General features: G+C 32.4%; 1 protein-coding gene across 1 annotated transcript; it reads left to right on the top strand.

The window, feature by feature from the left end:
* Positions 1-4,546: 4,546 nt before the first annotated feature.
* Positions 4,547-12,367, top strand: LOC102581735 (putative E3 ubiquitin-protein ligase RING1a). The gene is made up of 10 exons (XM_006346945.2): positions 4,547-4,897; positions 5,051-5,093; positions 8,907-8,965; positions 9,818-9,899; positions 9,988-10,108; positions 10,203-10,244; positions 10,697-11,197; positions 11,375-11,482; positions 11,586-11,798; positions 11,991-12,367. The coding sequence occupies exons 1-10, from the start codon at positions 4,774-4,776 to the stop codon at positions 12,054-12,056; spliced, it is 1,359 nt and encodes a 452-aa protein (XP_006347007.1). The 5' UTR covers positions 4,547-4,773; the 3' UTR covers positions 12,057-12,367.
* The last annotated feature ends 1,216 nt before the right edge of the window (positions 12,368-13,583 follow it).

Here is a 13,583-nt window from a genome sequence, read left to right as displayed (position 1 = left end):
TTTTTTTTATTCGGTAATGCTAAATTGCCAGAAAATTTGGTCAGAAATTTAAAAAATTTATAATATCTTTTTTATTTTAAAATAGATTGAATTTTTTTCATTTTTTAATTAAAATATATTAAAGTTAAAAAGGTAAAAATGTTCAAAAAGGTAAAATAACATAAGGTGAAATATGTTATTTTACCATTCTGGTCAAATTTTCTGGCTAAAAGGATTTTTCCTTTTTTATTTTGTATGTTGCTTAAGAAATTATAAATAAGAAATAATTTTATTAATTTACTCTTTACATTTTTTTGATTATTTTACAAATAAAAATGAACACTTTCAAAATGATTTATACAAGAATAATACAGAAAAATATTAATTAATATTTTTTTGATTTAATAAGGTGGACAACTAATATGGGACAACTATATTTAATATAATGATAGATTAATATAGGATGGAGGGAGTACTCTACTATCGGTCCTTTTTTTCGATTCTATTTTCTTTTTCTTTTTAATTTTTTGTTACTCTCTTACTTTTAATTATAACAATTATTAGGGGTATCAAATTGTTAAATCACGCTATAAAAGTTTAGTAGAGGGTGATGGAGATGATGGTGAACATGGGCTTGGAAGTTTTTGTGAACCAGTTTACATGTTGTGATGTTTCTATAGAAGTCATTCAGCAGTATAGAGAGATCAAAAGGAACTTATACATGGTGTTTATTATCATAGAAAAAACTTACTATGATTTTATAAAGATGTTTGGAGGCTAAATGTGTTTGTGTGGAGTATATTAGGAAGATCAAGGACATGTACGATAGTGTCAAGACCTGTGTGAGAATAATGAGAAAACTCAAAACACTTTCAAGTTTTGATAGGGGTGCATTAGGGACCGGTCTTTAACCCATTTTTATTTGGTGATAAGTGCATTGAGGCGATAAATTCAAAATGAAGTATCATGATATTATTTGCAAATGGCATAGTTTGATTGACGAGATTCGCGAGGAAGTAAAATGCTAAATTGGAGATTTAGAAAAAAAATCAAAAGCCAAAAGGCTTAGTTGTGACTTTAGACAAAATACATAGAGTATAAGTTTAGTGACGTAACACATGAGGCGGATCTGAGGCTTAATACACAAATTATTTAAAAAAGAGGAAGTTTCAAGTATCTTAGGTCTATAATTCAAGAAAATTGAGAGATTGAGAGGATGTCACTCACCGTATTGATGCAAGGTGGATCGTATTCGAAGTCTTGTGTGATAAGGAGGTATGATTAAAACTCAAAGAAAAATTCTACAGAGTGATAGTTAGACCAACTATATTGTATGAAGCAGAGTGTTTGACCAATCAAGAATATCACGATAAAAGTTGAAGAAAAGGGAATATTGTGATGTATGTATGAGTATACTATGAGAAGTATGATTAGAACTAAGGATTAGCCAAAACAAGGTGAGAGTGGCTTTGATGAAGGACAAGATATGAAAAACGAGACTAAGATGGTTTAGACATGTGAAGAGGAGATGTTCGAATGCTCAGTGCAGAGGAGGTAGAGGTAGATCGAAGAAATCTTAGAAGAGATGATTAGATAGGACATGATGCAATTTCAACTTATTGAGGACATGACTTTAATCTGAAAGTTGTGGAGGACACAAACGGTAGAATGTTAGTACTTAGTAGATAACAATGTGTTATCTTGATATCCGTCCATACTAGTAGTTATAATATTATATTTGTAGCTTTTGGCCACTTTTTTTTTGGACGGATTTGGACCATTTTTTCTCTTTTGGGTTGAGGGTCTATTGAATACAATCTCATTGTTTCTGAGGTAGAATGTAATGTCTACGTACACTCTGCCTTCCCTAAATTCTAGTTTGTGAAATTAGGCTAGGTATGTTGTTGTTGTTATCTTACTTTTAATCTGTTTATCTTATTTTGATTTAACATAAAATTTAAGAAAATAAATAATTGTTTTGAATTTTTTATGCTTTTAAATTAAAGATATGTGAAAATTTAATAGTAAAAGATTTCTAAAATATGAACGAGACATTCTGAAAAATAGCAAAGAAAAAAAAAATTAAAACAGAGTGAATATCTTGTTTGGATGTTTGTTATCATATTGTATCATGAGTATTATTAGTTTAAATATAATATTTATTTTGATTATTTTTAAAATTTTATTATATTGTGTTGTATTATTAAATTCATCATTAGATAATGATGGAAAATCTCATTTTGTAACAATCGATTCGATGTGATCGTATCATTACCTTCATTTTTTATTTTTCTTTTCTCTTTACTTATTATTCAATAATTTTGTTTTATTTTTAATCCTATATTTTTTTTAAGATAACTCTATCTTGTACTTTATTTTTTTTATAGGTTTATTTTTTAAATTATTTATGCGTGATATTATGTAAAAATAGAGAACAATACAATTGATTTAAATATTATATTAATTAAAACAATATAATACAATACAATACAATACAACACAACACAACACAATATAATATGGTACATTGGGAAACATACTTAACAATCATCCAAACAAATTAAGACCGCCCCCTCTCCCCCGCCCTCATTGGCTTGTCTGCAGGCTATAATTTTTTTTTTATTAAGTACCATATTATATTGCTGCATTATATTTTATTTTTATAAATACAACATTAAAAAAATTATAATATTTTTATGGTACATAATACACACATCAACAATTTGAAATATTAATTTATAAAAAAAGTAGGATACAAAAAATAATTATTATAAACAAGGATAAAGAATAAAATTAGATTTATTAGATAATAAACAAGACAAAATGAGAAGAAAAAAACAAAGATAACAATGCAAAGAAATTATATTTATCCCCCTATTTTGAGAAATTGTTCATATTTACCCTCGATTTTATTTTTGGATTATATCTACCCTTGCTATTAAACTTTGGAGGTCATATTTCTTTTTCTCACAATTATATTTTGTTCAAATATACCCTTCCCTAATAGACACAATGGTACAAACAAAGTATAGTGGTAAATTTGATAATTTCTTGAAGTACAGGGACAAATTTGCAGTCGTGGATAATTTTTTCTTATTTATATTTCATGGTATATTTATTCACATAAAATCATTGAGATGAAAAATAAATAATAAAAAAGTTATATGAGCTATCTTTTATTAAATTAATAAAAAAATATACCGATGAGCCATATAATAAACCGTGTGCCAAAAAAATTTATACTATTTATTTTATTATGTTGTCTAGTAATAGTATTTTATTTTAATAAAAAGTTGTATTATTATACAAATATTGATGTTGTTTTTCTTTTCTATATAATTGAAGTTTAATTACTTTAATAGACCATCAAGGCAAGTAATTTCTATAATTTGCGTGAATAAATATGTGATGGAAGAAAAATTAGAAAATTATATTTAAGCTTCGATTTGAGCATAAATTTTGAAATTGTTTGAAAATTTGAGTTTTTAAAATTGTGTTGACTTGCATTTATTTCGAAAAAACTTGAAGTAATATGAGTAAAAAGTAAAATTCTCCCAAAAAAACTACCTGTATTAGTTTTTGGAACTTGAGTGCAAATTTTGAAGATATTTATGGGGAAATTGATATTTTAAGATAAATTTTAAAGATATGTATGACCAAACAATTTTTTTAAAATATAATCCAAAATCTATGATCAAATATGCTAGTAAGAGTGCAAATTTATTTATGTAGCCTCTAGTTAAGAAAAAGTCAAATTTATCATTTTAGCGTATATTTTGTTTGCCCTTTTAACTCTCTTAGGACAAAGGTAGTATATATCTCTCTTAGGACAAATGTTATATATATTTAAACAAAATATAACTATGAGGGCGAACATAATTTAAAAGTATAGCATTAAGGATAAATTTAATTACAAAATATAACAGGGATAACTATCAATATATTTTCAAAAAATAATGGAGTAAATATGACCCTCTCGGTTGTTTTCTTTGTATTTTTTTATTAGCATTCAATATTTTATCAAATTAATAAATGTGTGAGATATGTTTGTACATAGGATGTGTTTGATATAAAGGAATTTCCCCCCTTATTTTTTTAGGTTCGGTAAACATTATTCAAAAATGAAGAATATAAATTCTCTAGTTGAAATGAGGAAAAATAAACTTCTAAAAATGACATTCTACATTAATTGTATTTTTTCAATTAATATATATTTGTTAAATCACTTAATTGTAATTAAGTTGACTTAGTTTGATGTAAATAGTATATGCATCAATTTTTATCTTATTTTGGTGGCTATCAAAAGAACTTGAAGTTTTTACCAACATAGTACTTAGTAGTGTGAAGTTATTTATGGAGGACTCAATAAGACCTTTTTAGGAAAATTTCGAAATTCCAAAGAACAAAATTGTACTAATAGGGCCTTTTAATCAATAATCATAAACATTCGGATTTCCCAAATCCAAATTTCCACGTTTATTTCTTGTCTTCTCCGCTTTACAGTGTGAACAATAGAGTAATAAGAAAATTTCTGAATAAAGAATAATGCAACTTGTGCTTCAACTCTTGTACCTTTCTCTTTCATAAATTGTAATTGTAGTGAAATTGCCGAAACGGGAACCCTGTACCATGTGCCTAAGCACTTGTACTTTTCTCTTTCATAAATAACACACTACATAAGCAGCGTGAAGAAAGCTATTTTCTTATTCACCTCTCTTCCCAGTCCACCACCATACACCAACGCCTCCGCCACCACCGTCGCTGGCGAGCTCACTTGTCAGCTTTGAATAGTCAATGCCTGCACAGAAGCGTCCGTACGAAACTTCTCCTACTCCTCCGCCACCGGACGAAAAGGACGATGATTCGTTACAAGGTAATCAAAATCACGACGAAGAAGCCGATGACAGCGGCGGCGAAGGTGCGTGTATACATAGAGAATCCTTGTATATACATGTGTATAGATTTGTATGTTACATTTTATTTGTATATACACACAATTTTCAGCGGTGACTCGAGTTTCACTCAACATAACATGATGTTTGTGATTTTCTGCTCTGTGTTTGACTTTCAGATTCGGATGGAACTACTTGTTCGAGCGGTGGGGAGAAAGACGAGTAATGCGCTCTATCTCTATCTTTTTACATTTGTATAGGTCTATGTATGTTCAGATGGAATAATGCATTATATATATACATATGCACGATACGCATATGAGTATTTTTGTTGTTGTGTTGAAGTCAATGGTGTGATTTGGACTGCGTGGAATGTTAGAAACGGTGTATAGCTTGAGATCCACTAGCTTTGTTTTGTAATTGAGTTTGTATTCCGCTTCTTATGAACATTGCTGTAGGAGCTCTGTGGTTTTGTCTTTCAGTGGTTTGATTTTTTCTTCTTTTTTCGAGTTTTGGGAGTAATTAGTAAGATTTGTCTGAAATAACAGAAGAACAGTCAGGAAATTTGAATTCTGATTAGCTCTATTTGATGCATCTGGTTTGTGCTTGCATGTGGCATGTCCAGATGCAGGTCGAATCTATAATTTGCTAGGGCAGGCCAACTTTGATTGAATATGCTTATGAGGAATCATGCTGCTTGGGTTATTAGAAGATACTTTAGATTTCAGTTATGAACTTGTATGAAGTTAGATTGTGTTTCTTGTATTTACTTTGGCAATGTTTTGGCTGAGTCGATGAAACATCTAAATTTTATTGTTGCATCATACCAACAAAGATCATGAGTGTCAAAGCCTCGACGAAATCATTGAACTCAGAATTAGTCAAGATTGCGAAATTCATTCTTGTCGTTACTTGTTCATTTCCCACTTGACTTGGTAATAGTATTTCTTGACACATCGAGTTCTTCTAACACACGAACTCAACTTTTAGATCTGATTTTCCATAAGCTAGAACTGTCTTCAGCTTGTCCTAGTTCCATCTGTAATCTGCCCTTTACAAAATGCTCTTCCATGTCTCTTGAATCTTTAATTCACTCTCTTTCTTAATTCATACATTTGTTGAAAGAATTTATTTTGTGATTCCTTATACATGAACTCAGAATATACAGACTCCTTACATGAACATATAATTGACTGGACTCCGAAATGGCATATTTTCTTTGACCCAATCTATTAATATCTTTGTCATGGACCTCATGGTTAAATTGATAAATGGCACATCCAAATAGTAAACATCCTATTGGATCTGGAGCCATTTCATGATAGAACTAGAAATAACTCTATTGGTTTGAGCAAAACCAAGGGCTCAGTTTTAGCGAGAGACATAGTGTTCGTTACATTCTTCTACACATACCTGATTAGGATTGCTTAGTGTAGATGAAAATTATTCCTCCAAAATAGAAACCTGGTTATGGCTGCGATGAATTGTTCTACAATTTGACCAAGTTGTTTTGTTCAAGAACCTTGATAAACTATTGAGTATCTAGCTCGTCATAGTTACTTAATAATGAACCCTGAAAATGTAGTTTTAATTTCTCATGTTTTTTTCCAGATAAGTTTCTTTTCGCTGATCTTTTAAAGCCACATGCTTAACTATTATGTATGTGCACATTTTTAGCTTTTCTAGAGAAAATCTATTCATGTTCCTTACTTTTGATAGAAAAAGGCAAGACAAAACCAATAGGTATGAAATACACATAACAAAATTGCTCAACCACTTGTGTGTAGTCAATCCATTCTAAGAATATTGTCATTGACCTAGGACAGCATCAAGGCCCTGTTTGGACAGATTTTTGGGTATGCGTTTTGGGGAGCTTTTGGAGACATTTTTTGGAAAATTTCCGAGTAAAACAAATAAACTATTTTGATTATTGTTGTCTAAGAAGTTTTCTTCTGTCCCAAAGCGCTCTTCAGAAAAGTGCCTCAAGTTATTTTTAATTTCTATAATACTTTTTGAAAAACAGATCTGACAATCCAGAGGAAAACATCAATAAATAAAGAGCTCTCCTTAACACCAGCTAAAATTTGAAGGTGCATTACTTCATATAAAATAGGGGAATCCTGGAGAGATGATCTAAATTTTTACTTTTTCTTTGAGTTCTTTTTATGCATAAATGTCTAAGTGGTGTCTTGTTAACGTGTAGTACATGCTTTTGGAGTTTTTTCTTTTAAAGGAAAGTGTGCATAATATTTTTTATGCTCCATGACATAACTGTCATTTAGACTTGAATAAGCGCGAGTAGTTAAGTTTCTCTTACTAGTAAATAACAACAGATACTAGAGTAGCTGGTAACAGAAACATCAAAATGGTATGGGGAATGCACTCTAGTAGAAACAGTCAAGATCATTCTGTTATAGTCTTGCTCTACGTTTATTACCACAACATGCCCTCAAATCAATAAAAGAGAGGCGAGGCTAGATTTGAGTCTTTTAGTGGAGACATTAGATGTTTCATTCTAGGTAAAGAAGTTCTAATGAAGTATATAAATACTTTTTCAGAAAATAGTGTGGAAAAAATTAAATTCTCTGAGAAAGATATAAAGGTTTGATTACAAGTGAATTCAAGTGCTTTCTTGTTATGCCAGGAAAGGAGTTAAACCTTTAAATATGTCCAGATAATTGTTTCTGTTTGATACATTAAGTATGGTTAATGTTAAAATAGTAGATATTGCTCCAGTAGATCCATACCATAAGTTGACTGTTATGCATTTAGTATCAAGGGTAATAGGGTTAAAATATACATCATCCATATAGTGATGAATGTTGAAACACTTTGCTAGATCAAATATATGTGTGCCTAAACTAGTTGGAAGAGGCAACACATTCGTCTAGGTTTTCGTTCAATTGACAATAATTACATATGCATACAGACATCCAGGGTAAACCTAGTCCTAATCATGTTTTATTTGTGTTACCTATCAAAACAGTGTTTGTTTCTGGTTATAATTTACTTTTTAGTATATATATGATGCTACTTGCTCCTAATTTCATGACATCATTGTCTTTTAAACGGTATATATCAAGATCTATAGTAGCCGGAATCAGGCCCTCCCTTTCATCTCGAGGATTTTTTGATACATAAAATTCCTTCTGTTTTTTTTGAGAATTAATTCCTTTCAAGCTGATTCGACAAGATTTGTTGAGTTTGCAAAGGATTCTGATGGTAGAAGATTCTCTTATATTGTAGATTTAAGGATATAGTATGACCTAATGTTCTTTGACTTCTTGACTATGTAACTTGAGTTTGGTTGCGCATCAGTATAAGTTGAAGTCCACATGAGCAACAAATTGTTGAAAAAACAAGATGGTATTATTCAAATTCAATATAAATTTTGGTTTTCTTTTCTCCTATTGGTAGTATATTGTTTAGCACTCAGCTGTTATTATTAGTATATGATAGTTTGCCGAACATCTAAGTGATTAATGCTATAACACTAAATTGTCTTTGACACCTGCCGACTTTTCCTTCTTTTCTACTATCTTCCTTTTATGCCATCTCTCCAAGGAATAATTTTATCAGTTTATCTTATTGAGAACTATTTTAATGCGGATATTTTTTTTTTGAGATGGTGACTAGCTTTATAGTGAAAATGCAAAACACTGTGTGGGACATATTTATAGTGTGTATGAAGCAAAAAGATATAAACTACCAAAGTATCTACTGTCTTGTAAAGATTCTAGAACTTCTAATAGAGACTCAGTATCTTCTATGCATTCTTGTTTACACCCAAAATAAAACAGTAGACACTAACTTAGTTTTATCTTTTGGATTGAGTCGCTCACTTGCTCGTCTTCAAAACATCTTAAATTTCTCTCCCTCCATATAATCCACCCATAAGGAGCCTGGGAGCCTGGGACCATGCTCCATCTTCTTTTCTGAACTGTTGAACCTCCACTTCTGTGCGAAACGGACAGATTTTTTGAATATGGGGTATCCTGGATGTTGGTTATTGTGCTTACATTTGCTTGATTGCAGATTTATCACTGTGAGACTTTCAGAAATTCGCAAAGAAGTACAGTGTCCTATATGTTTAGGTATGGGTCTCTGCTCTTTCTTCACTGTTTTTATTATTTTATTTTATTAGAATTGGATAAGCCTGAAGAGAATATGTCACAGCAAGATATGTTAAGTGTCACACCACCTTAGTCATGTTGTACATGATTATGCTGCCTTCATTGTCCTGTGCGCATGTTAGAGGTTGGGAGTGAGAGAAGGTGAATCCTCCTCTTAGCTAGAGTTATGTGTCAATTGTTATGACAGTATGCACCAGGATTACTAATGAATCCCCCCCAAGCCCAGTTTGAGATTCTAAGAAAATATCACGTTCAACTGTAATAATTGCTCTTTTCATGTTAATTCTCTATATTTATTATTTGGTGAAATGAGAAACATGGCTCATTGAGACTCTGCATTATCTAGTAAATGGGTTTCTTCTAGTAACCCCAATTTTCAGTCTCTCTACCTCTTGTGATCTCTGCTTGAAATTGTGCTGATTGGGACTTCTCTTTCTTGTCACTAACTGATATAGGTGAATTATTGTCTAGCTGCCTACATTTTCTATTGTTCAACATTTCTTCTTCTTTTTTCCCAACATTGAGATCTCCTATGTGGATTCGTTACATGTTTCTTTCCTATTGATTAAGGAATACATAGTTCCAATCTTGGAGCCATCAGGGGAAATATATTACTTATGTGAGAAAACAGAATTGGTATTGACACTTATTCACTAAGGAGAGCTACATTAATTTCTGATGAACCGTTTGAGGAGCGCTGTATTTGACTATGATTTATATACGGGGGGATCTCCTCTAGAACATAGTGATAAGCTCTTTTTTTGTAATGTATGCCAATTGTTGCTTACCAGTTTACCTCTGTGAAACGTGCAGGCATCATACGAAAGACCAGAACAGTTATGGAATGTTTGCATCGATTTTGCAGAGAATGCATTGACAAGTCTATGCGAATGGGGTACCTACTAAACTTATATTTCATTAGTTGAGACTTGAGAAGTAACAAGTGTTTGCTTATCCAGTTAAGTATGTCAACTATATTTTAGGAACAATGAGTGTCCTGCTTGTCGTACCCACTGTGCTAGTCGCCGTTCTCTGAGAGATGATCCGAACTATGATGCTCTAATTGCATTTCTATATCCAGATATTGATAAATTTGAAGAGGAGGTACTATTATGCTTCACTCTTGAATGTGTCATGGCAAAGGTCTACCATTGACCTGTTTCATGGAAATGGACTTACTCTTTTGTGTATCACTCAGGAATTTGCTTTTCATGAAGAGGAGAAAGCTTTAAATAAGCAGGTAAGCCAATCCAAGTTCAGTGCCAATAAAGTATTCCATACACATTATTGACTCCACTAGCAGATATTTTTAGTTCCTGTAAAATTATCAGTTCGTCCTAGTTATGTAAGTGCAGCTGATTCCACGTGCAATGTCAAAGAGAAGTGTGGAAATATATGACACGTTTCTCTCAATATTTATAAGTGATGTTATATCTATAGCAAAGGGCAGATATGGGTCATTAGGTATTTTGTATCTTTTTGAACACATTGATCTGAGCAAAGTGTGGAAATATATGAAACGTTTCTCTCAATATTTATAAGTGATGTTATATCTATAGCAAAGGGCAGATATGGGTCATTAGGTATTTTGTATCTTTTTGAACACATTGATCTGAGCTCCAATAACCTTCTGAATGCTTCGAGTTTCCTTTTCCTTTTCACCATTTCATATTTTGCTTACTCTTTGAACAGATACAAGCTTCAATCGCACAGACGTCACAGCGACAATCCGAAGCACTGGGAAGGAAACGGTCTGCAAGAGCAGCAGCAGCAGCTTTTACGAGGAGATCTCAGGGAAACTATCGGAATTTAAGGGGAAGAAGAAATTATCAGGGTGCTGAACACCATATATCTGATGAGGAAGAAGATGGTAATCATGATGTTGGCAAGGATTCTTCCTCTGCTGATGAGCGCTCGATAGAAGTCAAACCAAAGCGGCAGAAAAAGAGGGCAGGACGGCCTTCTCAGGCATCAGCAGCCAGTGACGAAAATGATGCAGAAACAAACCAAGAATCATTTGGTGCATGTAGTGGACTTATTCGCTGTTCAGAGATTCTTGCCTGGGGAAAAGGTGGCATGCGAAGTAACAACAGGCATGGGGGTCTTGGTGGAGGCATTGGCAAGGTCTCCAGGAACAGCAGAGTCTCGAAGCTAATTGCTTCTCTATCTCGTTCGGATGAATATGAAGGGAAGGTACAGCAAACCAACACTAGTACTGATTGGATGTTTTCCTTTTACTCTCTGTCTGTACATTTGTGATTATCCAATATTCACTATTGCTATTTGATTGTTGCTTTCTATGATTGAGGTATCAAGTAGATGGATTTTGTTTGGTTTGCAATGTTCTAAATGGATTTTTTTCCCTTTCAGTTGGATGCCAGACTTGTGCTTGTTTCCTTTTCCGAGGAGGATATACCAAGTTTGCAACGACCTTACCTTAGCTGCCAGCCAACTATGGAAGTTAAACATTTAAGACAGGTAAGTCTACCAGCCTTAACCTTTTTCACACTTTTATAAACCTAAATTGCAAATAGACAAATGTATGTCAGCATGCTTCATTTGAATGTATATCTATATGCAGTATGTAGCTCAGCAGACTTCCATAGAAGTGGGGGAAATTGACATAGTGCTGATAAAAGAGAAGAACCCCACTGACAACCCTTCAAGTTCTGATATCATGGCCATTTCCAAACCCATTGTTGGGGATCCTTCTAAAGCAGAAATCCAGACTGTGGAAGAGAATCAGACATTGGGGGAAATCCAAGAAACATTTGGTTTGAACCAGCGTAATCTGGTAAGCTCCCTCTAAGACAACATCCACTATTCCAGAAACATGTCGACAATCTTATATTTGATAGTCTAACTGATGCATTATATTGATCTCTCTTTTAATCAACACAGTGGTCCTGAATCTGCATTCTTCCATTAATTCTCATCTTTCCTTTGATTTATCTTGAGCATATCTAACTAGCTTGCTGTCTTTCAGATCTTGGCATACCGACGAAAAGCAAAGAATGGGACAGACCATAATGAAGGGAAGGTGACCATGTAATTTTGGCTATACAAAATATAATATAAGAAGTGTAATTTCAACTGGGGTGTGGAGTTCTCTGTAAATCCATATAGAAAGTAAGTAGCTCAGTAAGTTGTATCATACAGAAGTAGTTCATTATTCAGGAAAGGCAACCCACCCAGCTACAATGACTCAGCGTTTATTCACCTTGAAGTGATTTATGAACACATTAGTGTAATGGATTTATTTACACCTTGAAGTGGTTATGAACAACACATCAGTGTAGTGGATTTATTTACACCTTGAAGTGGTTATGAACACATCAGTGTAATGATTTATTTACGTCCTTATGGAGTCGTTTCATGTTGTATGATCCAAGTGATTGATATAGCGTTAACCAGCCAAGATGTTGGCTTGATGCATCCACTTTTAAGAGAAGAATGGCGGAGCTTCTGTCACATTTGACTAGTCGTGCATTGTCTTGGTTATAGACTTATTCAACTAGCTAGCATGTAAATTAACCTTCTGTTTCTTGCTTAAAGGCAATTTCAATCCAAAAGTATCCGCTGATCTAATTCTACAAAATTATTCACATGCTTATTGGAACTCTTGTTTGGATATTTACCCTTAGCCAATGGATTGTGTTTACTCGAAAAATTGGCTTCTCATTAGCATACACCATATTTCATCTTCTGTACGTGGAGATGACGAATTAATGTCTGTAGATCAGCGACTTTTCTTTTTTTAACCTTTGAGAAGGGAATAGATTTCTTTTCCTTCCTCCATGAATAGTTTTAAGAGGAAAGTACAAGATAGTTTTAGGACGAAGGTACGATTCGATTTTTTATTTAACTAATAAGAAAATGCTTATAAAATAAATATATGACTTCTCTATTAATTTGTGCGATATATGACTTCTCTATTAATTTGTGCGATATATGACTTCTCTATTAATTTGTGCGATAAGATAATAGTGTAATTTTATAAATGTTTATAAAATAGAAACAATAATAACTAACATGAAAAGAACTATATATAAGAGAGAAATAAAGTTCTTATTTTTTATTTTAACGTTTTGAATGTGAAGTTTTAAACTTATAATCACTATGAAATATAAATTGAAGCTAAAAACAAATACACTAACCAGTAAGCTATTAATATTTATATATGGATAGTCATAGAGTAGTAAATTATTGTAGGGTTATCATTTATCGATTAATCAAATATTTAAAATCAAACCAAACGATAACTCATCTTGTTTTATAAAACTATTAAAAAATCGTTAAGCCAAAATCAATAACACTTTTTTCAATTCAGTTTATTGATCGAATTGATTTTTTACATTTTTTTCAATTCAATTTACCAATCGATTTGATTCTCACACGAAAATAATAAGGGTTCCACAGCCGGCTTGAAAATGAATTACGCAAGTATAAAATATTGTTTAAGCAGATATTGTTAAATTAGGTCTTAGGCCTAACTCACACCCCAAAAGCTAGCTCAAAGGGAGGAGGATTGCCCAAGCCTTATAAGGAATCCACCCATCTCATTAACCACCGATGTGGG

Source organism: Solanum tuberosum, unplaced genomic scaffold, assembly GCF_000226075.1.
Source record: "Solanum tuberosum cultivar DM 1-3 516 R44 unplaced genomic scaffold, SolTub_3.0 scf00083, whole genome shotgun sequence".
Lineage (NCBI taxonomy): Eukaryota > Viridiplantae > Streptophyta > Magnoliopsida > Solanales > Solanaceae > Solanum > Solanum tuberosum.
Note: the sequence above shows the minus strand (reverse complement) of the source record. Positions and strands in the feature narration are given on the sequence as shown.